This window comes from Arabidopsis lyrata (genome assembly GCF_000004255.2).
Source record: "Arabidopsis lyrata subsp. lyrata unplaced genomic scaffold ARALYscaffold_8, whole genome shotgun sequence".
Classification (NCBI taxonomy): Eukaryota; Viridiplantae; Streptophyta; class Magnoliopsida; order Brassicales; family Brassicaceae; genus Arabidopsis; species Arabidopsis lyrata.
The window spans coordinates 22,719,281-22,742,856 of NW_003302548.1; the positions used below are offsets into that span (position 1 = coordinate 22,719,281).

The window sequence follows — 23,576 nt, forward strand, 5'->3', positions numbered from 1 at the left end:
ACTTCATAGTTAAATCCGAATTTAGGGAATAAGTAAGGCAATCATCTCTCTGACTGGAAAATGAAAAGAAAGAGAAGGCACTCAGAATGAGTAGGAGGTATAGATTCATCAATAAGAATCAGATGACAATAAAACAATCCTCATCATGCCTTTCTTCTTCTTCTTCTTCTTCTTCCTAAGTCTAATTAAAACAAACTAATTGAAAAAAAAAAGGATTCCTCTCAGACAAATGCCTCGTTTGTCCCCATGATTTTATGAATGGATTTCATCGGACTCGTCATCTATTGTTTCTTCATCACTGAGAAATCCTTTATATATACTCGTTCCTAAAACCTAGATAAATAACAATACTACGAAAAGTAATCCTCTCAGACAAATGCCTCTTTTGTCCCCATGATTTTATGAATGGATTTCATCGGACTCGTCATCTGTTGTTTCTTCATCACTGAGAATTTTTTCCTTTTCAAAAAAAAAAAACAAGAGTAGATCTAAGAATAACAAACCGATTCAAAGAAACCAGTGAAGACGAAGAAATTCAACTAATAATCCTAAGAAGATGGGATCACGAAGAACTAAATCTACGGAAAACGAGGGAATTCACAGAGAGTAAGGTTCGATTCGGAACTCGGACTTATACTAATTGTTTTATTATTAGGGAGAGTCGGTTCTTTTATAGCCGAAAACAAGTAGGGTTTAGGTTTTTAGGAAGTCTCCTCTAGAAGAGTTCAGTTACGGCCCAGTTTGAAGTAGTCGGGAAATGGGCCCAATTTGCTTTAGTATGGCGTGTCGTTCAATTAGTTTGGACAGTTCACCACGTTTAATGATGGGCTTTGGGCCTTAACTACTTTTATTTCAGTTAATAATAATACCACAAAACTCAAAAGTCAAAACGTTTCACATTTGTCTTGAAGGATTGATTAAAATTAATATCAAAGAATCACAATAAATATGCGCTCTGATTCTGAACTAAAAAGTATTAAAATCAATCGAAAACAATTCAAGACCGTCGTGATCTATGATCAACCATCGTAGCCTCGTGCGAATCGCAGACCTGTGTCTTGAATTTACATCCGAATTTTTTGGTAATCGACCAACTTCTCGGCCGATCAGTCGTCGTCGCCGGTGATGAACCATCTTTATCAATCTTCGCGATCACTTTCTTCATATTGGAGCACTCTCTCTCTAACCGGTGAACACGCGTCCTCATCGTATCCATATCCAAGCGAAGCACCTGATTCTCTCTCACCGTCTTCTTCCATTTCCCAGCGTCCACCTGTCCTTCTCCTTTCACTGCATCACCATCCTCTTCCGTTACTGTTTCCGTTATCGTCAGATTTCTTGTTCCTGACGGAGACGGAGATTGAGCTGCTAATAACGTCCCGGCGATCGCATGCCGGAGCTGTAACTGCTCGAAGAAGAGAACTTGTACGACGGCTCGTAGCGGAAGCCGCTCGTTTTGCGCGGCGTGTGTGCACGCTTCCAACGTCACGCTTCCAACGTCAGTTTCTGACAATCCATCACGCTACCCATGGATGCGCCTATTGAAGAAAACGAAATTATCAAAAACAAATCAGATCCAATTCGAGATAAATGTTATGTAGATCACCTTGAGATATACGTCGACGGCTCTGTAAAGTCCGTCATCGTAGAGACGAGCTTGATCTGGGAGTGAGATGGCTAGATTGAAAAATTTATCCGATTTGAGATTAGCGTCGGATGCGATCTCAGCGAGAAATCCGTCGATTAATTTCCCGACGAGCATAAGCGACGGAGATTTTCCGTCAGCTTCGATTACGGCGGTGTTTGACTGTTCCAAGGTGTCGAGAAAGTGACCTAAGATTCTCTCTACCAAATCAACATCGTACAAAGTCTCGTTGAGGTATGAGTAGCTAGGGACGAGCAGGTCATCGAGTGTGGCTCTCTCTAGCTGTGTTCCGATCTTTCTCTCCAGCAGATCACGGCAAGTCTCGGAGGCGTTGAGGATGATTGCGGTTCGTAATAAGCCGAAGAGGAATCTCGTTGTTGAGGAGATTGAGCTTTTATCTAATGGAAGATTAGAGGTTATAGTCTCCAGTAGTTCTCTCTGTTCATTCTCTGACACTGCAGTTGAAGATGACGATGGCGGTTTCCGGTTAGAACGTAGAATTCCGGGAATGTGCTTTTTAGCGTAACAAATTAAACAGCTCTCTATGATATCGGAGCTCAGATCTCCTGATTTCATTGACAGGATCACAGTTTTGAAGATCGGAAGACTCAGTTGCGTCAGATCTTCAAACCACAGCTCCATGTTCGAATCTCTACTCTGTTTCTTTCGAGATTTCGCTGCGCCGCCGGGGATTAGTTGAAGATCGGTGGCGCCGTCGTTTACAGGCCAACCGAAGAGAGAAGGATCAGCTGAGGAAGCTCTGGAGACGATAGACTCGATGCACTGTTCCGTTATACCAAGCGATCCGGCTAAAGTTGAGACTGATTCACAAGCTTTGAGAGCTTTAATGGATTCTCGCAAGCTCTTGTAGACGGAATGAGAGAGAAACATCTCAGTCTTGGAAATTAGGTTATCCGGTGAATACTCTTCCGTCATTTCGAGGTGTTCGGCGGCGCAACGAAGTGGAACAACAGTGGATGCAGAGAGGTCCATCTTGACGCCGTAGCAGAACTTGGCCACCATCTCGAAGCTCTCTGAACTTCCGGGGAAGTCCTCGAGTTTTATGTGAGGATAGCCATTTTCTTCGATCTCTTGCTCTTCGTCTACTTCTTCTTCTTTTTCTTCATCGTCCTCGATCTCATGGCCTTTACCTTTCTTGTCACTCTCTTCTACTTTTGGGTCCGTTTCAGTTATTAGCGCCATGGAACAAGATCTAGTCTCTTGCTCTGTAATCAACCTGTGAAGTTTCCTGCTCTTTGACATGAGTGGAAACTGGAAAAGCCACAAACAACAACACAAATATCTGTGAGTAAACATAAAAAAATAATAATAATAACTGAGAAAGCCAAAGAAGAAGACAAATCTCAGGCGTTTGTGAACACACCTTGTGGAGATGGAATGTCATGTCATCAACTTCGATTTCAATGTCGCTAGGTAAGCCAGTTGTACAAAACCTGCATCAAGATACCAAAAAAAAAGGAAAATGAGAAAATTTCTTTAGGCAGCCATTTTTAATATTGTTATTCAGTGTAAGCTCTCTCTTCACCATGCTTGGCCCTTGGAGCTAGATTTCTCTGACGCCATTAATGGAGACAACAACTCTGTGAAGAAAGGCTCTGAAAAAAAGACAGAAAAAAACAATAGCCTATCTCTTTCTAATGATAATATGGAGAGAACAAGAAGGGAAAGGGGAAGGAATTGGAATCCTAGATCATGAGAAACAGAGAAAGAGACACATTAAAAGAAAAACATTATTCGGATTTCGAAAAAGGGGATCTTGTTTTTGTGATCCTCCATCTTTTTATTTTCTTTAATTTTAATAATAATATTAATGTTTAGTTGGAGAACAGCAAGAATCTCAACTACTCTCTCAACGCGACACATTTTCAGATAAATTACGCTTTGGGAGATGCAAAAATCCCACTCATTTGTTAATCATTTTAATTAATTATTTAGTACTCTAGTATAAGCACCCCTCTCGTTTTGCGCTTTCCACTGTTTCTTTTTATTTCTTTGCGATGTGAAATGCATTGATATTACAAAGTATATTAGTAGATGATTATATTCGTATTTTCGATTGATTTTTATTTGATAAATCATCAAAACTAGACAAAGGACGAAGCTGCTTTTGTTTGAAGAAATTAAGTGGCAGACTTAGTATTATTTAGACTGTGTTTTATACTATATTATAATGTCTCATCTAATTCTGAAAATTGGGAAATTTGACGTTTAGGAGCCCATGTGGAATGCAAGGAGACATTAATTGGTGTTTTTTTTATTCTAAATTTTTATATATGATTTATTGCAATATTTACAGATGTAAAGTGAGATGCAAGAGAAAAGAAAAAGTATGTGCAACTATCAATGCATTGATTTGTTCGTCCACAGTCTAAAACCAAACAAACAAATAATTCGACCTTTTGAAATTTTGAATGTGGAAGCAAACATTATGGTTACTCGTGTTTATTATATATGTTTGTAGACCCCTCTTTAGAATTGATTGTTACAAACATTTCCTTTCCTGTTTTTAATGCCTAAAAAAATGTCCATGTATCATCTCATACTAGTACAAAATTTCTTTACTTATGTTTAGTTTTTTTTTGGTAGTTTACTGAAGATGTAACTTCTTCGTATGATAATTTCATTTTCTGCTTCCCTTTTATTTATGAAACAAAATCAAATCAAAATATATACCCCACCCCCAAACCCATGTGGTGTATTCTTGATCTTTTTAAGCGTGGATGCAATATCTTGGACTTCATCTATTAATAGCACAAGACATTAGACAACAACAACAACAAAAAAAACTATCAAAGTAAGCGTAGACTATCAAAGTAACCCCCTTTGGAGACTCTGGACTTAGCACTGAGAGAAGCCTCGGTTTGAAAGAAAGCTCTTTCGAAAGATGAAGTCGATCCCGATATTCCCGTTCGGCCGGCGCTAAACCTTGCTTTATCCCCCCAATTATCGGAATGCCAGCTAGACGCTTCCTGGCATTTGGAGGATAGCCTAAGTGGACATGGTTGGGTCTTGATTGACTCGGACATCATCTCACACATTGGTCTCAAGAATTCGCGAAGAAGTCTCTCGCCGCTCCATGCAGAATTGGACTCCTTGCTTTGGGCAATGGAATGTTTGACCTCGTTAGGCATTACTGCTGGCGCCTTTGCTTCTGATTGCTCGAAATTGGTTTCTCTCCTCGACAACCAAGAAGATTGGCCATCCTTTGCTGCAGAACTGGCCTCTTTTCGGTCCCTCGTTTGTTTTTTCCCTTCCTTTAGTATCAGATTTATTCCCCGTAATCTTAATGCTCGAGCAGATTGGCTAGCCAAAAAAGCTTGGGCTCGTTATAGTTTATTTTCCCATGTAAGTTCGTCGGTTCCTGAATGGCTTTCCCCAGCAGAAAGTCTCTTCCCGATATCTTAATGAAAATGGTGTTTGTGAAAAAAAAAAAAAAAGTAAGCGTAGACTTTGTCAAGAGAACTTTAAAAATCATTCATTTTTTTTCTTCTCTCTTTTGCTTTATCTTATTTCTTATGATCTCACGTGTTAGGAGAAAATATCATTTGATGGATGCTGGCTTATAAAGTTACGAAGACTAAAACGTTGGTGGTTTGACCTCACATCTTCTCGTCCATTTCAAGTTTTCACACCATATACGTTGATTTTGTCCACAACTGTCTAATGCTTATGTCAATATGTAAAAAAATAAAAAAATAGAATATCAATCATTCGAATTGGAGTCATTGTGTGTGTGTGTGTGAGTATCCTTAATTGACAAACTACTAGTCTAGTAGCTCATTAATGTCAGAATCTATGGGTACGAAAGTTCCCTTCCTTAGAGGCTGCTAGCTTTGTTTAATTTTCTTTTGGAGTTTACGTAGACTCTGAACACAGTAGTCTTAAATGCTTATAATTTCCATGGATTCGTTCATAATTTATATAACACATGAATAGATTGACAAACATTTTTGGAAAATTTATTTAGAAATTAAAACGAATCCTGACAATGCAACTGCTAACACGAAACAATCCGACCGTTTTGATTTGGCTGTTTCGTGGCAAAACGGTAAACCACAACACCGATTCCAGAACGTTCTCGAGGAACATCAGAGTGAATAACGTCAACATCGAAGAGCTTTCGAGCTCTTGAAGAAGACAGATTCTTTCTTCCATCTCCTTAGATGAGGCATCAATATACGATAGTTTACAAAATAGGCCCAATTGTTTTGTTTTGGTTTTAATGTGAAGAAAAATAGGCCCAATAAAGATTTGAATGATCAAGTTTACCTCTTAACAAAATTTCCAATAAACACATATTTCCAAAAAAATTATATTTTTTACTATCAATTGCAAGAATGAACATTTTTAGCTAGATAGCCTAATTACATGAAAATTAGCTAGATAGCCTAATTCCATGTGAAAGGTTTGGTTGACAAAAACAAATAAAAACATTAGATAATGTAACGGTAATACAAATGATTTGGTATATTTTTGTAAATCTGTTACCATCATTGAAATATGCCAAACAAAGTAAAGCAATTTTATATATATAAGAAAATGTTTATTTAAAAACTGTTGTTAAAAATAAAATAGATGGATTTATGATAAATGAAAATGGAGTACTATACAATAGTATTCTTTATTGACCGAAAACATAAAAAAATAAAATATAAAAAGATAAAGATAAAGTTGAAGCGACGTTAGAGTTTAGTCTTGAAATTAGGATTGGACATGGGCTTAAAGACACACAAAATCTTTCTCAAATTTTGTTAATTTTTGTTATTTTTCCTTCTTCACTATTCCGCTTAGAGCACAACACCAAGATGACGACCAAGGCTATGCAGAGAGGATTTAAGGTTTGTCTCTCTTTTTTTTTTTTTTTTTTTTTTTGTGTAAATTTGAAAATTTTCTATGGAAAAATGCTGATGAAAAGCAAAATAATATTCTCAAACGTGAAGCTGATTCTGGGTTCTCAGTCGATGGCGAGAAAGAGGATTCTGGCTGATATGGGATATGATTACACTATCGTGGTATGTTCATTTGTGCGTGTGGAAATTGTGATTATTTTGTTTAGCTCTGGATTACAAAGTAAATTGAGTTTGGCTGGTGATTATGTATGTGGCTCAAGACTGCAGACATTGATGAGAAAGCTATTAGGACAGAGAAGCCTGAAGATTTGGTTGTGGCTCTTGCTGAAGCCAAGGTACATAATAATATAATCTAGGGTTTTTTAATCGATTCAATGTCTTTTGAAATTAAGTTTATTCTGCTTACCATTTTGGTGATGGTAATTGTATTGACTAGGCAAATGAGATTATATCGAAATTGGGAGGTGAAAGCCAGTTTGCACAAGATCCTCAACCGACTCTGTTGATTACTGCAGACACTGTATGCTTTAATAATGCCTTCACATTTTTGGATTAGAATTTGTTATGTGAGCTTTTTTTTTTGTATCTTTAGCTGATGTTATATGGTCATGGAGTTTCTTAGGTTGTTGTGTACAAAGGTGTCATTAGAGAAAAACCAACCACTAAAGAAGAAGCTCGTGAATTTATCAAAGGTTTTATGCAAGTTAATCACTTCCATGTGTTCTATGCTACTCTATAAGCCACTTGTGAGGCTAATAATGATTGTGATTAAGCATTTTGTTTGGAATCTACACAGGCTATTCCGGGTCACACGGAGGCGTTGTGGGATCTGTTCTTGTAAGGAACTTGAAAACTGGAGTTAGAAGAGGAGGATGGGACAAAGCAGAGGTACACAGAATAAACTTTTCTTTCTGTTGTGTCAAATTTTCTTGTGGATTGAACATTTGCGGTGATGTAAATATTGTTGTGATGCAGGTTTATTTCCATGAGATACCAGAACAAATCATCGATGATCTAGTAAAAATTTCAAAAACACTTGTTCTTCTTCTTATCGATCTATTGAACTAAGTTTGTTTTAACACATATGTTTGTTTGTTCTTTCGATCTTCAGATTGATGATGCAATAACGTATAAGGTTGCTGGAGGTTTAACCCTGGAGCATCCCCTCATTTCACCCTTTATCGATGCTGTGGTTAGTTCCCTTCATACAAAAAAAGCTCGTGTTTGATCTACAGTTGTTTGATTTGTTCTGTTTCAGCATATCTCTTAGATAGATGTTCAAAGAGATATTTATATGATAACACCTAAATTAAAAGGGTTTTTGTTGCAATGTTGTAGGTGGGAGGAGTTGATACAGTTATGGGACTTCCTAAAGAACTCACAGAAAAGTGCATCAACGATGTGTTATGTAGGAAGAACTCAAGCCCCTTTTGATTATGTAGGAAGGCTTAGACTACTACTTTTGAATCTCTCTAATCAATCATTTATATTGTAACTCTGGGAAAAACACACAGATTTACCGTATCATGATTTTAAGTATTGATGATGGTTTCGGATTTCAAACTCATGAATCAATTGAAATGTACCAGTTTTTTTGCAGTTTAAACAAGTTTTGATTACACAGTGTGCGCATGCATATTCAACTTAACAATTTTAAACAAGTTTCGGACCAATGTGGGTTTCTATTCTGATGTCTGAATTACGAATTGGGCCAAATCTCCAGAATGTTAAAGGCCCAATGACTAAGGTAGAAACCCTCTGGCTGATGAAGAGGTTTGATTGGGGACTTTTAGTGAGGCATGCTCTGAGGGTTTACCATTGAGGTTTGTCTTTGTCCGTGTTCCTCTTCTAAAACCTAACCGCCGTTTAAACCCACCTTCGTCGTCACCGCCACTGATAAGCTCTACTGTTTTCGTTCAATCCATGGCGACGGTAAAGGATTCCGGCATTGAAGCCCTTGAGAAGCTTAAGTCAACAGAACCACCAGTTTTTCTAGCGCCAAGTTCAATATCTGAGGTTGCTCGCGCTGTATCTCAGTATCTATTCACGAAGTTGAAGCCGCATGACCCTAAATCTCAACTTGATCAGCTCTGGGTTGATGGTTTTGATACGGAGCAGATTTGGCAGCAAATTGATATGCAGTCTCAACATTTGTTGCCAAGCTTGCGGCAGGAAGTTAACAGATTTGTTAAAAACCCTGAAGAGATTCGTAAACTTGCGAATTTGTCCCTTAAGGTTTCTCATGAAGATGATGTTGATGAGATGGATATGGATGGTTCTGACTCGGATGAGGATAATGAGCTAGAAGCTAGTGAAAGCGAAGGAGAAGAGGAAGAGGATGATGAAGAAGAGGAGGAAGAAGAAGAAGATGAAGAAGAGGAGGAAGAAGAAGAAGATGACGATGGAGACAATGAAGGAATAGAGGACAAGTTCTTCAAGATTAAAGAATTGGAAGAATTTTTAAAGGAAGGTGAAGCACAAGAGTATGGGAATGACTACAAAAACAAAAAAGGAGTGGCAAAGAGAAATAAGCAAAATTTCAGCGATGATGAAGACGAAGAAGATGATGAGGATGAAGACGAAGATGATGAGGTAAGCACAATCCTCAGTGTTTAAGAATATAAAGTGGAGTCAATGATTACAACTAGCTCAGTTTTTCCCTCGAATGATCTTTTATTTTGTTCTTGTCCTCTAGTTTGATGCTTTTGCTGGTGGTGACGACGAAGAGGCAGATAAATTGGGAAGGGCAAGGTATGGTTTCGATGCTCTCTTCTCTATCACACATTAGTAGAACTAACTAGAGAATTCACAAACCGCTTTGTATCGCTGTAGATTTGTTCTAAGAGTTTTCTTCCTTATCAATGATTATTAGGTATGATGATTTCTTTGGTGGCAAAAAGAAGGAGACGAAAATGAAGTTGAAAGATTTGAGTGAAGATGAGGAAGCTGAAAGAGAAAACCAAGTACTGTAATATTTAACTTATTCATGGCATTGTGATATGTAATGACTTCATTTCTAATTTATGAACTAATTTGTTTTCCTGTAGGGCAATGAAAAGCTCTCTACCCATGAGAAAGCACGACTAAAGCTTCAGTCCAAGATTGAACAGATGGAGAAAGCAAACTTAGACCCAAAACATTGGACAATGCAGGGAGAGGTAGCCATACATGTGTTCCCTCACAATTAAACTGTAAAAGAGGAATCTTGCTTTCTGTAGCTAAATTTATGTATGATTTGTCTTGTTGAAAGATAACTGCTGCAAAGAGGCCAATGAACAGTGCTCTAGAAGTTGATTTAGATTTTGAGCACAATGCCAGGCCTGCTCCTGTAATCACAGAAGAGGTCACAGCCTCACTTGAAGATTTGATCAAGAGCAGAATCATTGAGGTAACTACTTGTGGCTGTAGTTTGTAACTAAGGTCTCCGTTGTTTCTTCCTGATCTTGCATAACTGATCTTGTTACTTCTTAGGCTCGTTTCGATGATGTTCAGCGAGCACCTAATCTACCCACTAAAGGAAAAAGAGAAGCCAAGGAATTGGTGAGTTTTATTGAAGAATTACTACTTCTATCCTCATTTCTCGCTCTGGTGTAATAGTTGATGAATAACAGTACAATTGATTTGTTACTTTTGGATATATGCAGGACGATAGCAAAAGCAAGAAAGGTCTTGCCGAAGTTTACGAGGTTGGTATGATTTACAATATTTGATTATGTTATTGCATATTTTGAGAGATAACCAAACTTACAAATGTGTTTTGGTCCATTTGGTTATTTGTAGGCAGAATACGTTCAGAAGGCTAATCCAGCTTTTGCCCCAATAACTTTGTCTGATGAACTAAAGAAAGAGGTTCCAGCTTGATTTGATCCTTATTTAGTTATTTTTCCTGGGTTTTTGTGTTTACCGATCTATCTATGATAGTCTCTATATCACATTCTCTTACTTATAAATGTTAAATCAGGCAAGCATGTTGTTCAAGAAACTATGCCTGAAGTTGGATGCTCTCTCCCACTTCCACTTCACACCTAAACCAGTATGTTTCTCGCTTAGATCCTAAATGAGGATCACCTCAAGTGTTTAGACATAACTGTTCTGGACTATAACTTCTTTTTTTCTCCAAACTTTCAGGTGATTGAAGAGATGTCTATACAAAACGTTCCAGCCATAGCAATGGAAGAGGTAATTCTGTTAAATTTTTCCTTTTTTTTTGTTTGGTAATTGGGACTGGAGACCATTATACTTAGCAACTTTTTCCATGTGTACTGTGTAGGTTGCGCCCGTGGCAGTCTCAGATGCAGCAATGCTTGCCCCAGAGGAAATATTTTCCGGGAAAGGTGACATTAAGGATGAGTCTGAGCTCACACAGGAAGAAAGAAAGAGAAGGAGAGCTAAGAAGAAGAGAAAGTTTAAGGGTAAGGAAGTGAATAACAAAGTGAATATACTCAGTTGGTAAAAACACAGAATCCGACTGCATCATGTTGCATATTAGACACATAACCTCTTTCCTTTTCACTTCTGAAACAGCTGAATCTGCAAATGAACCGGCCAAAAAGGCGCGGGATACAAGTACCAAGAACCCTTGAACTGGTATTTTTCTGTGCTCTTACATGACTGACTATTGATCGTCGAGAATATTGAAAAAAGCTTTAAAAATTGAACATTGCTTACTCTTTCGAAGTTACAGGCAGTGAAGAGAGGAGAGAGTTGCAGAGCCAAATTGAAGATGATAAGATCTCAGTCAAGAGCATTGCTACACATGCTTGAAGATTAGATCAAACCACAGTTTTGGATTAGAGAAATATTTAAACTTTGTTACCGGTTTAAGGAAAGACACTAGCTATTGTTCGGATAGGTGAACTTGTCTTTGACAAATTTGAATTTTATTGTATACTTTTGATATGAGAAGTTCCATTTTCCTTGTATGGATAGAGAAATTCCCAAGAAATCTCAATGCCGAACGAAAAACAAAAAATGCAGAATTCATAGCAACAACATGAATCCTAATGATATGATTGATGTGTTAGCTACTAGTTATTTAGGCATATCCGAAAGATAAATTATAGAGCAACATAGAATAACCTTTCGAGTCCAGCATGATCCATCCTTTAAAGTGCCAAGTCTTGCTAGTCTTTGGATGATGAAATGAGATAATTATCATCTCATTGGGGTTGCTACGAGGAGACTCAGAAAAAATGCTGTCAAAATTTTAAGAGTTTACGACTCTCGGCTCTCTCGAGTCTTGAGCGTCTTTGGATTGGGGACAATCCATCTCATTTCATCGACCAGCATAAGATCTGTAAGTAAATTAATTAATGATACGTACAACAGTAGTCAAGAAGCTGGAGTAGCTCAGTTGGTTAGAGCGTGTGGCTGTTAACCACAAGGTCAGAGGTTCGACCCCTCTCTCTAGCGTTTTTGTACATCATTTTATATAAAAAATTCATTAGCCCATTAGTAATATTGGGCCTGGTGTATGTATTGAACAGAACAGACCCTTGTAGTTGTAGTCGGACTTTAAGGAGGATATTCGTAATCCATAAACGATATTCTCAAGTGGTCAACGTTAAACTTTGGGTCCCGACCGCCAATTGAAGAGCCGTTTCTCCATCCATCGGCGTCACTCGTTTGTTTGTCTCTTCCGGATATATAAAAATGTCGGATTTTTTTTTAAAAAATTACATTAGTTTTGGTGCGTTTAGTATTCAATTTCGTCGACCCAAATCAATATAGGATAGATAGAGAGTGACTGAAGGTCAAGGAGATAAAAGCAAACATGGCGATTGTTTCTGTCTCTAACTCTTTTCTCACCTTCAATTCTCCTAACCAGCTCCGACTTAGCCGGTAATATTCTAACTGTTTTTTTTTTTTTTTTTTGGTTTCGCTTCTAAATTCTCTACCTTGCATTGTCGATCCACAAAAAAAAAAAACCGATCTTGGATTTTGCAGAAGAAGATTCTCTGCCATGGCTACTTCGACTACTGGAGTGAGAGTCGCTGAAGGAGAAGGCAATTTGCCAAAACTAGTCCTTACTTCTCCTCAGAACAGGTATAATAAAACTATTGACCATCTTTAGTAAGTAATTCGGGTTTAGCTTTTATGTCATCTGGGTTTATTTATAATTGGATGCAGTGAGGCTGAGATATACCTCTTTGGAGGCTGCATTACATCTTGGAAAGTTGCCAGTGGTAAAGATCTTCTTTTCGTCAGACCAGATGCTGTCTTCAATAAGATTAAGCCCATTAGGTCTGTCTGTGAACTTCAACATTTTGTTATCAAACCCAGAAATTGTGAGTAATGTCTTTTCCTTTTCTCGTCATATTGCTTGCTTGTTATTGCTTTAGCGGAGGGATTCCACATTGTTTTCCTCAGTTTGGACCTGGACTAATTCAACAGGTACTTCTCTCATTTACTGTTTATTCGGCTGATCAAATCTGTTATTAGTTATTTATGCTTATTTTGTTCCTGGAACCATTTTGGATCCTTAGCATGGGTTTGGAAGGAACATGGACTGGTCTGTTGTCGATTCCCAGAATGCTGATGACAATGCTGCTGTTACTCTTGAGCTTAAGGATGGTCCCTATAGTCGAGCCATCTGGGACTTTGCTTTCCAGGCTCTATACAAGGTTGGTGTCATGCCTTTCATTAATGTCACTCTTGTATCTTATATGTCATAATAGTTTGTTTTGCTGCTTTAGGTCATTGTTGGCGCGGACTCTCTTTCCACTGAGCTAAAGATTACAAACACAGACGATAAACCATTTTCTTTCAGCACTGCGTTGCATACTTACTTCCGTGTAGGTCACTAATTCGTCTTCTTGTTCAACGCTCTAGTTTAGGGTCAATCAGCTTTATAATTTTTTTTTTTGGGATCATCAGGCTTCTTCCGCAGGGGCCTCCGTGAGAGGTCTAAAGGGTTGTAAAACTCTCAATAAGGATCCTGACCCTAAGAACCCAATAGAGGGTAAAGAAGAAAGGTTGGTTTTGGTATTTTTTTTCTTCATTAACTATAGATCTTGTTGATTTCAATTTCACATGTTTCATGGTTCTAACCCCTTATTTTCTAACATTTCAGGGATGTAGTCACTTTTCCTGGATTTGTGGATTGCGTCTATCTTGATGCTCCTAATGAATTGCAGTTTGATAATGGCTTGGGTGATAATATAATCATCAAAAACACAAAGTACGTTCACTGAGACACTTATATCGCTTTATAAGTCGTTCTGTGCCTCATGAGTACTACTTGTTTTTGGAAAATGCAGTTGGTCGGATGCGGTCTTGTGGAACCCACATACTCAGATGGAGGCTTGCTACAGAGACTTTGTGTGCGTGGAAAATGCAAAGGTATATCAGTTTACACCTAAACCTAAGTCTTTACTCTTTACAAAACTTATAGACTCAAAGGGTCTAACCCTTGCTTATCATTTTTAACTCTCAGCTTGGGGATGTCAAGCTAGAGCCGGGACAGTCTTGGACTGCAACACAGCTTCTCAGCATCAGTTGAAAACAATGTACTTTACACTATTATAATGTCGAGTTTTATTTCCTCTCCAAATTTTACCAGTAGTCCCCACAACTGCATTTCCCATCTCTGAAATGATGGAACCTTGTCCTATCTCTCATTACGATATCTCTCTTGTATATCTTAGAGATGAGTTTCGTTACTTTGTGACAGTCTTTGCATACTCGGAGATTCTTCATTATACGTATAGTGGTTCCTGGTTTAGTCTTTATTAACCCGTATGTAATAGCCAATTTCTCGCTATGTTGATGCACAATAGTCTCTCTTTCATCATCATCAACTAGATCAAGCAGCATATCTTCTAACTCTGGTACGTACCCGTTTTCCTCAAGTTTCCTTCTCATGATTTTCCATTTAGACTGAATTTTCTCTATCTCTGGGTGTGATCGGTCGCCCGCTAGAAACTCGTGTGTGGTCCCTTCCAAGCTAATTGTACTACATCCTGGAACTTTTGCTACTCCTTGTTCTTTCATCAATCTTCTTGTTTCAGCTGCTTTGTCCCACTTTTTTCCCATAGCATGAATATTTGCCTTATGAACATATCTCCCACCATGATATGGATCTATTGCAATTAAGATTTCTCCAATTTCCTCTCCCAATTCGATGTTTTTGTGAATCCGACAGGCTTTGAGCAACGCACCCCATATCACAGCATTTGGCTTCAATGGCATCTCCTGAATGAAACGTTTTGCTTCATCAAGCAATCCAGCTCGACTGAGTAAATCAACAACACAGCCATAATGCTCGATGGTCGGTTTCAGGTTGTAATCTCTCTCCATATTGTAGAATATCAACTTTCCTTCTTCAACTAGTCCAGTGTAGCTGCAAGCCGTGAGAACCGTAGTGAAAGTGATCACATTTGGCTTTATTCCCATCTTTTGCATCTCCATGAATTTGCTAATTGCTTCTCTTCCATGGCCATGGTATGCATATCCGGAAATCAAAGCTGTCCATGCTTGCACTGATTTTCTCTGAATATTCTTGAAAACTTCCAAAGCTTCTCCCATGTCACCACACTTTGCATACATATCTATAAGAACACAACCCAAAACAGAGTCCATTCTGATTCTTGTTTTAGTAAGATAGGAATGGATCCATTTCCCTTGCTCGAGTGCTCCGAGCTGAGCACAAGCTGAAAGAGCATTAGCTAGGGAAACATTATCAGGCTCAACATCTGAATTCTGCATTTCATGAAACAATTGCAGAGCTTCCTTGTGCATGCCTGCTTGAACATACCCAGAGATCATCGTAGTCCATGATATAGCATTCTTTTCTACCATTTTCCTGAATAACGTTAATGCAATGTCCATTTTTCCAGCTTTTGCGTACCCTTTAATCACAGAGTTCCATGAGACAGCATCAGGTTTGGGGATTCTGTCAAAGAGAAGGTGAGCTAGCTTGAAATTCCCGGTCGCAGCATATGAATTAATCAGCGAATTCACTGCATAGACATCATTTTCATAGCCAAGTTTCGTGATCTGTGCGTGAATTTGCGTTGTTTCTTCAAGTGCAGATAGATTCGAACAAGCTTTGAGAAGAGACGGAAAAGTATATGCGTTATGAGGAGCTGAGCAACAGAGCATACGTTGATACAGAAGAAGAGACCTCTCAGGTTCGTCTGAGCACGAGAACCCTCTGATCATCAGGTTCCACAAGAAAGTATCTGGTCGATCAAACCCGTCAAACACAATCTGGGCATAAGGCAAAAAGTCGGAAGAAGTCGAAGAAATGCAGCAAGAAAGAAACTTTGTGATTGCATAAGAATCCTGAATCAAGCCAGTTTTCAGCATGCGAGCGTGGATTTGCTTCAGTTCTTCTTGTTTTGAGCATCTCTGGAGACAAGACATTGTCTCGCAGAGATTGAGTTCCAATGAGAAGGAGCATGAGATCACTGTCATTTTAGTTCATTCAAAAAAAAAACAGAGAGACCTCTTGTCAAGATAAGGTTCTTCTTTGCTTGATGTTGATGATAACTATTTCTCAATTCTCAGTGGACGCCAAAGTGTTTGCCGTTTTGTAAAAAGGATAAAGTGACGTGGAGAAGTGAACTTGATATTTGTAATGGATAAAAATTAAATTACCCAAATCGGCAAAAAATTAAAATAATTACTAAATTGGTCAGAAATTAAAAAAAAATTTACAGTCTCGGTATTAGGCATCATGCAATAACATGAACCGGATAATAACGGTCCGACCGAAATTTGAGCACAAAACCAACGATGGGGGAGAGTCGTCAAAGACTGCACTCTCTCCTCTTCCTCTGGCTCCGGCGAAAAACCCCTTTTCGATTTCATTGACAAAACGTAAATCGATCCCTCGTGGGGAAGAAGACGAAGACGATGGGAACAATGGGTAAAGCATTCTACAACGTAGGATTCTGGATCCGGGAAACGGGTCAAGCACTTGATCGGCTCGGTTGTCGCCTCCAAGGCAAAAATCACTTCCGAGAACAGCGTATGTCTTTGGATCACCTTGTCTTCTCTTAGTTCCACTCAAAACCTGGTGATGAATTTTTATGTTTGATTTCTCGTCGGGTCTTTGAAATGTTTGGATATTTCTCTGGAATCGGGTCATAGTTTAGATTTGCTTATATGATGCGTTTTCTCTAATGTTGATGATTGATTATGGCATTTTTCATTAGAGACCTGAGAGCTTAAGATTAAATGTTCTTCATTTCGCTAGTGACGGTATCCATGTTATCCATTTCTATGTTTAATTGATTTCAAAGAGAGATCCTCGTCTGTATTTGGCTAGTTATTATCCTAGTTGAAATCTTCTTCCATTAGGCTGATGTGTTAAGTGTTAGCCTGTCCTATTGTGAGTGTTTCACTTGTCTAGCTTTTTCCAGATACTACGCGCAGTGATACTTAATTCAACGAAAGCTTCTGCTTATTTCAACCCTCTCAACTGCTTCTGAAACTCTTTTTTTTTTTTTTGTTCCAGTATCAAGGCACCGCACACTCATGAATGTTTTTGACAAAGCCCCTAGTGTGGATAAGGGGGCTTTTGTGGCTCCTAACGCTTCTATCACTGGTGATGTCCATGTGGGACGAGGTTCTTCCATTTGGTATGGATGTGTCTTGAGAGGTAAGCTGCTGAAGTAGTTGACATTGTTGATTCAAATGTGCTTTCATTGAGAGGCATAGGCACTCTGTCTTCAGACATTCCCATTGATTTAACAATTTACTCTGCAGGAGATGCTAACAGCATTAGTGTTGGAGCTGGGACCAATATTCAGGACAACGCTCTTGTCCACGTTGCTAAGACCAACTTAAGTGGGAAGGTCTTACCTACTGTCATTGGAGACAATGTCACTATTGGTAAATTCTCAATACATTTTCTGTGACAAAACTTTAAGTGTGAATCTTATAGTCAGGGTAATGGATAAAGCAAATTGAATTTGGAGCAGGTCATAGTGCTGTTTTACATGGCTGCACTGTCGAGGATGAGGCCTATATTGGTACAAGTGCAACTGTGTTGGATGGGGCTCATGTTGAAAAACATGCCATGGTTGCTTCAGGAGCTCTTGTTAGGCAGAACACTAGAATTCCCTCTGGCGAGGTTCTTAGCCACGCTCTTATGTCGACCTTCTCAAACATTCGTTATTCCCTTAAGCTCTTGTGAAATTACAATTCAGGTTTTCCTCACAGGTTTGGGGAGGCAACCCAGCTAAATTTCTGAGGAAGGTGACAGAAGAAGAAAGAGTCTTCTTCTCCAGTTCGGCTGTGGAGTACTCCAACTTAGCTCAAGTTCACGCCACAGAGAACGCAAAGAACTTGGACGAGGCTGAGTTCAAGAAGCTTCTAAACAAGAAGAACGCTCGCGATACAGAATATGATTCAGTACTCGATGATCTCACGCTCCCTGAGAATGTACCAAAAGCAGCTTGAGGCGTTTAACCTGTGCCGTCTTACGAATCTTGATTTGTTTGGATTTGAAAGAAAAAAAAAAACAAGAACTTCATTTCCTGCTTCTCCAATAATGTTTTCTTGGGCTTAAAATCCATTGGCCAGTGCTTACTGGGAAAGTTTTAAGCTTAAAGGCATTCATTTCTCTGTTAAAGATTGTGAGGGGGTTTTGTTCTCTGGTAACTTAAGCCTTTTATGTCTATTAAATTGTTGATCAGACAGACATTCATTTCTCGTAATTGGTTTGACTTTGACCTTCTGCTTCTATAAGTTTCGTCTGTAGCGGTAACAAGTAAGCCAAGGAGTATCGTCGTCTTCCGTTCACATGTTCGCATGTTTGCCTATTGGAGGCTTTATTCGTCTGGGTGACGTCATCGGGAAATCCACTAATTTGGTACTGAGATATGTGTTTATCCGTAATTTTGTTACCCATGCCGACCACCTGTTCGACGAATTGCCGCAACGAGACCTCTCCTCACTGAACTCTCAACTCTCGTCTTACCTCCGGAGCGGAAACCCAAATGGCACATTGGCTCTTTTTCTTGAGATGCATCGGGCCAGCCCTGACCTCAGCTCGCACACCTTCACTCCGGTTCTAGGCGCGTGTGCCCTCTTGTCGTACCCAGAAACAGGACGCCAAGTTCACGCCTTGATGATCAAACAAGGCGCTGAGACAGGAACCATATCCAAAACTGCACTTATTAACATGTACTCTAAGTACGGACACTTGGTTGATTCCGTTAGGGTGTTCGAGAGCGTTGAAGAAAAAGATGTCGTCTCATGGAATGCTCTGCTTTCGGGCTTCCTTAGAAATGGTAAAGGCAAAGAAGCTCTTGGCGTTTTCGCAGCTATGTGTAGAGAAAGAGTAGAAATCAGTGAGTTCACTTTGTCTTCTGTTGTTAAAACTTGTGCCTCCCTCAAGATTTTGCAGCAAGGGAAGCAAGTTCATGCCATGGTGATGGTCACGGGACGCGATCTCGTGGTTTTAGGAACTGCATTGATTAGTTTTTACTCGAGTGTAGGGTTGATTAGTGAAGCCATGAAGGTTTATATCAGTTTGAATGTTCATACAGACGAGGTGATGTTGAATTCTTTGATATCAGGTTGCATTCGAAACCGAAATTACAAGGAAGCGTTTCTGCTTATGAGTAGGAAGAGACCCAATGTGAGAGTTCTCAGTAGCTGTCTTGCTGGCTGCTCTGATAACTCTGATCTGTGGATTGGTAAACAGATACACTGTGTCGCCTTACGTAATGGTTTCGTTTCAGATATTAAGTTATGCAATGGCTTAATGGATATGTACGGCAAATGCGGTCAGATTGTGCAAGCGCGTACTCTTTTCAGAGCTATTTCATCTAAAAGTGTGGTTTCTTGGACGAGTATGATAGATGCGTATGCAGTTAATGGGGATGGGGTTAAAGCTCTTGAAATCTTCCGGGAAATGTGTGAAGAAGGAAGCGGAGTTTTACCCAATTCAGTGACATTTCTCGTTGTTTTATCGGCTTGTGCACATGCAGGACTAGTTGAAGAAGGCAAGGAATGTTTTGGTATGATGAAGGAGAAGTATCGGTTGGTTCCTGGAACAGAGCATTACGTATGCTTCATTGATATCTTAAGTAAGGCTGGTGATACAGAAGAGATATGGAGATTAGTTGAGAGAATGATGGAGAACAATAAACGAAACATTCCTTGTGCTATATGGGTAGCTGTACTTAGTGCTTGTAGTCTTAATATGGATGTTACGCGAGGCGAATATGTAGCAAGGAAGCTTATGGAAGAGACGGGTCCAGAGAACGCGAGCATTTATGTGTTGGTTTCGAATTTCTATGCAGCGATTGGGAAGTGGGATGTGGTTGAAGAATTGAGAGGAAAATTGAAGAATAAAGGTTTGGTTAAAGCAGCAGGACACAGCTTATTAATATGAATTACTTTGTTTTTTCAGCATTACACTACACTTAAGCTACTGTTTTTTGTGACAAGAAACAGAGCAAGTCCACTAAAGTCTAAAGCATTGTTGTGGAACTGTCTCGTTGTTCTAATTTAAGTCAAACACCAAAGAAGACATAGTCAACATAAAGCAGCATTGACCGCGAATAGCATTAGGTGAAAGGGCAATGTCACATATGGTTTAAGATAAAGGAGTCGTTGGGATAAGGAGAAGAGAAGTCAAAAGATGTGTCCTTTTCAAAATCTCTGCTTTCTTAAAAACAAATCACCAGAGAGACTTGATCAAAACCACAAGACAAGATGATTAGAGCCCTGAGCACGAGGAAGGTTCGAGGAAGCTACAAGATGCTCGGTGACGAAGAAGAAGCAGGCGCAGGGCTCTTAGAAGTGAAACCGGAGAGCGTTCCTACAAATATCCATGGTCAATCCCCGAAGGTGAATAAACCGGTGGAGAAAACGGGGGGTTCGGTTCACCCTCTACTTAGTTTCTTCGATATGAGTCTAAAGAGGAAGAAGAAGACAAAGAAGAAGAGCACGACGACTGCAAAACCAGAATTCGCTAGGTACTTGGAGTATGTCAAGGAAGGAGGCGTTTGGGATAACACTTCAAATGGACCTGCCATATATTACAGATAGATCGAAGAAAAAGATTTCACAGAGGTTGTTTATATTTATTTTCGGTTTGTTATATAACTTCTATTTGAATAAGAAAGATGAATACATCAAAAGTGGAAAGCTCGTCTATAAGCCATTTTTTTTTTTTTTTTGAATGTGTGGAGTGTGGACAAATCCGGGTATTTAATTTTACTGTTTGATAAGATAAATTCCCGGTTTATTACTTGTTACTAGATTGCATACTATCGTGAACTGATAAAAACAAAAACCAAAAGAAGTAATTACGACTGTAATGAGACTGGGTTTACAAACAAATTTTATGTTGGGCCTACACAAAATTTGTTTTACATGAGGAGATGCCACGTCACTAAACATACAAAATCCCATCAAAACGCAGGCGTTCCCCAAAAGCCTTGGTGAAGAGGTTTTAAGTGTTGTTTGTTGGCGATTAAAAGCCTTGGAGAAGAGGTTTCTCTTTTTTCTCTCCTCCTCTGTATATATATCTTTTGCTCTTTCTTCGCACCATGTCATCATATCAATCTTCCGCCAATCGATTGCTTTCTCTTCTTCCTCCGCCTGAGTGGTTCTTTCACTTTCGTCTTCTCCCATTGATGCTCGATCGCGAGGTAACTATTTGTTTTTGCTAGCTTCTGAATGTTCGATTTGATGATTTAGGTCTTGGTTCCGTGATTATCTCTGTTAGATTCAGTTTAGGTTACTTGATGTTGAATGATTAGGTTTTGATAATCTCTCACTCCACTCTATGGTTTGCTCCTTCCCGAAATTGAACTCTCAGATTGTTGTTTGTATAGTTTCTTAATTGCTTTTGACAATTAATTTGGGATTTTTTTTTGTTTATCCGTTATCTACTCTCTATGTTCATTTGTTGAATAACACTTTCTCGCTGTTGTATCATCCCTCATGCTATTGGTGATCTTCAATGATGCAGAGTCATGCCTACATTTTCTGCTGCCGCTTTGGATAGATCACTAAATTCAGGGGCTTCCGTATCTCGTGAATTTCCAAGCACATTGCATTCAAAGCCATCTACTTTGAACGATGAAAGTAAGCAACCTAAAGAAAAGACATTCACTCGTCCTCAGATGTCACCTTCTCTATACGCCACTCCTAAAGAAATCCCTCGTCCCAATTCGCCATCTTCCTATCCTCCATCTCCCTATATCATCAATCACAAAGCACGTGGACCAGTTCTTTTCAAAAGGGACTCTGAGGTGGATGGGCATTCTCACCCGAAAGCCCTTGGTGAGGAAAAGATTCGTGGTAATGTAGATGTGGACGCTACTACCTCTTTGAGGAAGTCCACATCCCTATCATTTCCTATCAGTGAGGCGATAGCAGTGGATCACACCCAAGGTATCCCTGAACGTCCTGTTTGGGATTGCAGCCCCCCTCATGGGACATTTTTGAACGACAAGTCGGGAAGAGATATCAGCAACGGTGGGATTGGAAGCAATATTGCTGCCAATACTTTAGAATGGAAAAGTTATTTATTGGAGCCGGTAAGAATAAAAGCAGACAAGGAGCTTGAGTCTGAAAATTTCTATAACCCAGGTGTATCAGTAAGCTTCACTAGTAGCACAGAGGTAGAAGATATTGGAGGAGCTGAAAGCTCACACAAATTTTCTTCACATGTTGGAGACTTTTATGATGCTTGCGATGGTACTTTTCTACATCTTTTATTCATTTCTTCCTACTAGCTGTTTAACTACGAGATGGCTGAAAATTCTTATGATGGCTTTAACATTTCTAGCATAACATAAATCATCACCTTTTGGCATTTCTTGGAGCCTCTTCTCCTTTAGTTTCAAGTGTCATAGGGATATATCAGTAGTGTGATTTTGGTTGTGAAGTAGCCTTTTAGGCTTGCGAATCCTGTGTTTATAGTCAAACTTGATAGTGATGAATCAGATTTCCAAAGTCATAGAAAAACTGCAGGCATAAATTCATTGGTATATCTAAGAAACTGGTTTTAATTTATTCAGTAACTGTTTCTTGGCTTCCAGAACTATCCACCGACAGTGGAATGCAGAGTTCAGTCAACATCCTTGAATCTGAGCTGAGGGAGATAAGGTTGGGTTTACTAATGGAAATCGAGAGGAGAAGGCAGGCAGAGGAGACTCTAGAGCAAATGCATGTTCATTGGCGGAGGCTCCGTGACCAGTTGGCCGATGTGGGTATGTTCCTTCCTCTTGATCCCACCAGCAGCCAATACAGCATGAACCTAGCTGATGAGATACGTTGTCAACTTGAGGTCACCAGGTTTGTCTCTGACTCACTAGGCAGTGACTTGGCCAAGGCAGAGGTAGAGATGGAGATGGAAGCTGAGCTCGAAGCTAAGAACTTTGAAATCACCCGGTTGTCTGACCGTCTTCATTATTATGAAACCGTGAACCAGGAAATGTCCCAGCGCAACCAAGAGGCTATAGGTAGAAGAAAGTCTAGTTATATTTACAAGAATGTCTAATCTTTTTCTCTTGTCTCAATGCTTCAACTCTCTTTGATATCAGAGGTGGCAAGGCGAGACGGGCAAAAGAAAAAGAGGAGGCAGAGGTGGATTTGGGGGTCAATTGCTGCAACCATCACGCTCGGGAGTGGAGTCTTGGCTTGGTCGTACCTTCCTCCTGGAATTTTATCATCGGATGAGGCTCAACCTCAGCCGTCTCCAAAAGATTCATAATGAGGTTGAATCAAAGCTTCAGGCCTTGTGAATAAAAAAATAGGAAAATGGTTTGGTTTACCTTTTCTAGCGAATGTATAGATCATGATGAGGACATAGCTCAGCTTCACACGATCATGGTCATACTCATACCAATTTGGTTATGTTCGTGTCTTCTATTGACTTGCAGTGTTAGCCACAGAAGTTCGGTGCCTGATTCTTCTTTTACTTTGTGTTTGCTTACGCACAGTATGTGTGGTTCTTAAATTCAACGAGGGGGTAACTTGGGAAAACAAAATTAAGGCGGTTGAAATTAAAGAATTATAAATAATAAGGGGTGTGAAAATAAACTAAAATAAACCTAAACCGGCGTCGTATGAAGATCACATTTGGC

The 23,576-nt window shown here is 39.3% G+C and overlaps 9 protein-coding genes, 1 long non-coding RNA gene and 1 other non-coding gene across 12 annotated transcripts; 9 read left to right on the forward strand and 2 right to left on the reverse strand.

Annotated features, from left to right (window-relative positions):
- Nucleotides 1-829: 829 nt before the first annotated feature.
- On the reverse strand, nt 830-3,283 carry LOC9302827 (BTB/POZ domain-containing protein At5g66560). The gene is given in 5 exon segments (XM_021033675.1): nt 830-1,523; nt 1,525-1,538; nt 1,607-2,917; nt 3,030-3,099; nt 3,192-3,283. Coding segments are annotated over 5 exon segments (1,959 nt in total). The 5' UTR covers nt 3,230-3,283; the 3' UTR covers nt 830-997.
- Nucleotides 2,913-3,611, forward strand: LOC110230494. The gene is made up of 2 exons (XR_002333600.1): nt 2,913-3,079; nt 3,174-3,611. It is a non-coding gene; the product is annotated as an uncharacterized LOC110230494 (long non-coding RNA).
- A 2,602-nt stretch (nt 3,612-6,213) lies between these two features.
- On the forward strand, nt 6,214-8,115 carry LOC9302828 (maf-like protein DDB_G0281937). The gene is made up of 9 exons (XM_002865013.2): nt 6,214-6,504; nt 6,607-6,678; nt 6,777-6,851; nt 6,953-7,036; nt 7,139-7,208; nt 7,313-7,404; nt 7,492-7,533; nt 7,628-7,708; nt 7,855-8,115. Exons 1-9 carry the CDS (start codon nt 6,472-6,474, stop codon nt 7,948-7,950), a joined length of 645 nt encoding a protein of 214 aa, XP_002865059.1. The 5' UTR covers nt 6,214-6,471; the 3' UTR covers nt 7,951-8,115.
- A 105-nt stretch (nt 8,116-8,220) lies between these two features.
- LOC9301135 (U3 small nucleolar ribonucleoprotein protein MPP10) lies at nt 8,221-11,442 on the forward strand. 2 transcript variants are annotated; one of them, XM_021033684.1, is made up of 13 exons: nt 8,221-9,108; nt 9,212-9,267; nt 9,389-9,479; nt 9,564-9,674; nt 9,767-9,904; nt 9,988-10,056; nt 10,161-10,202; nt 10,297-10,365; nt 10,478-10,549; nt 10,645-10,695; nt 10,787-10,928; nt 11,041-11,103; nt 11,195-11,442. In XM_021033684.1, exons 1-12 carry the CDS (start codon nt 8,440-8,442, stop codon nt 11,097-11,099), a joined length of 1,569 nt encoding a protein of 522 aa, XP_020889343.1. In that variant the 5' UTR covers nt 8,221-8,439; the 3' UTR covers nt 11,100-11,103; nt 11,195-11,442. The 2 variants fall into 2 exon arrangements, with proteins under 2 accessions (XP_020889343.1, XP_020889340.1); XM_021033681.1 differs by having other exon boundaries at nt 11,201-11,442.
- A 412-nt stretch (nt 11,443-11,854) lies between these two features.
- On the forward strand, nt 11,855-11,928 carry TRNAN-GUU. Its single transcript has one exon. It is a non-coding gene; the product is annotated as a tRNA-Asn (tRNA).
- A 215-nt stretch (nt 11,929-12,143) lies between these two features.
- LOC9301136 (putative glucose-6-phosphate 1-epimerase) lies at nt 12,144-14,177 on the forward strand. The gene is made up of 10 exons (XM_002865015.2): nt 12,144-12,357; nt 12,463-12,561; nt 12,646-12,759; nt 12,858-12,909; nt 13,002-13,139; nt 13,212-13,310; nt 13,393-13,490; nt 13,589-13,696; nt 13,776-13,857; nt 13,952-14,177. The coding sequence occupies exons 1-10, from the start codon at nt 12,290-12,292 to the stop codon at nt 14,015-14,017; spliced, it is 924 nt and encodes a 307-aa protein (XP_002865061.1). The 5' UTR covers nt 12,144-12,289; the 3' UTR covers nt 14,018-14,177.
- LOC9301137 (pentatricopeptide repeat-containing protein At5g66520) lies at nt 14,014-16,136 on the reverse strand. The gene has a single exon (XM_021035040.1). The coding sequence runs from the start codon at nt 15,931-15,933 to the stop codon at nt 14,071-14,073; it is 1,863 nt and encodes a 620-aa protein (XP_020890699.1). The 5' UTR covers nt 15,934-16,136; the 3' UTR covers nt 14,014-14,070.
- Nucleotides 16,137-16,243: 107 nt separating this feature from the next.
- On the forward strand, nt 16,244-18,168 carry LOC9302829 (gamma carbonic anhydrase 3, mitochondrial). The gene is made up of 5 exons (XM_021035117.1): nt 16,244-16,489; nt 16,979-17,122; nt 17,230-17,355; nt 17,445-17,596; nt 17,686-18,168. Exons 1-5 carry the CDS (start codon nt 16,375-16,377, stop codon nt 17,923-17,925), a joined length of 777 nt encoding a protein of 258 aa, XP_020890776.1. The 5' UTR covers nt 16,244-16,374; the 3' UTR covers nt 17,926-18,168.
- Nucleotides 18,169-18,247: 79 nt separating this feature from the next.
- LOC9301138 (pentatricopeptide repeat-containing protein At5g66500, mitochondrial) lies at nt 18,248-20,014 on the forward strand. The gene has a single exon (XM_002865017.2). It carries the CDS (start codon nt 18,269-18,271, stop codon nt 19,865-19,867), a length of 1,599 nt encoding a protein of 532 aa, XP_002865063.1. The 5' UTR covers nt 18,248-18,268; the 3' UTR covers nt 19,868-20,014.
- Nucleotides 19,907-20,728, forward strand: LOC9301139. Its single transcript, XM_002865018.2, has one exon. It carries the CDS (start codon nt 20,191-20,193, stop codon nt 20,524-20,526), a length of 336 nt encoding a protein of 111 aa, XP_002865064.1. The 5' UTR covers nt 19,907-20,190; the 3' UTR covers nt 20,527-20,728.
- Nucleotides 20,729-20,819: 91 nt separating this feature from the next.
- LOC9301140 lies at nt 20,820-23,397 on the forward strand. Its single transcript, XM_002865019.2, has 4 exons — nt 20,820-21,131; nt 21,455-22,185; nt 22,530-22,952; nt 23,034-23,397. The coding sequence occupies exons 2-4, from the start codon at nt 21,459-21,461 to the stop codon at nt 23,201-23,203; spliced, it is 1,320 nt and encodes a 439-aa protein (XP_002865065.1). The 5' UTR covers nt 20,820-21,131; nt 21,455-21,458; the 3' UTR covers nt 23,204-23,397.
- The last annotated feature ends 179 nt before the right edge of the window (nt 23,398-23,576 follow it).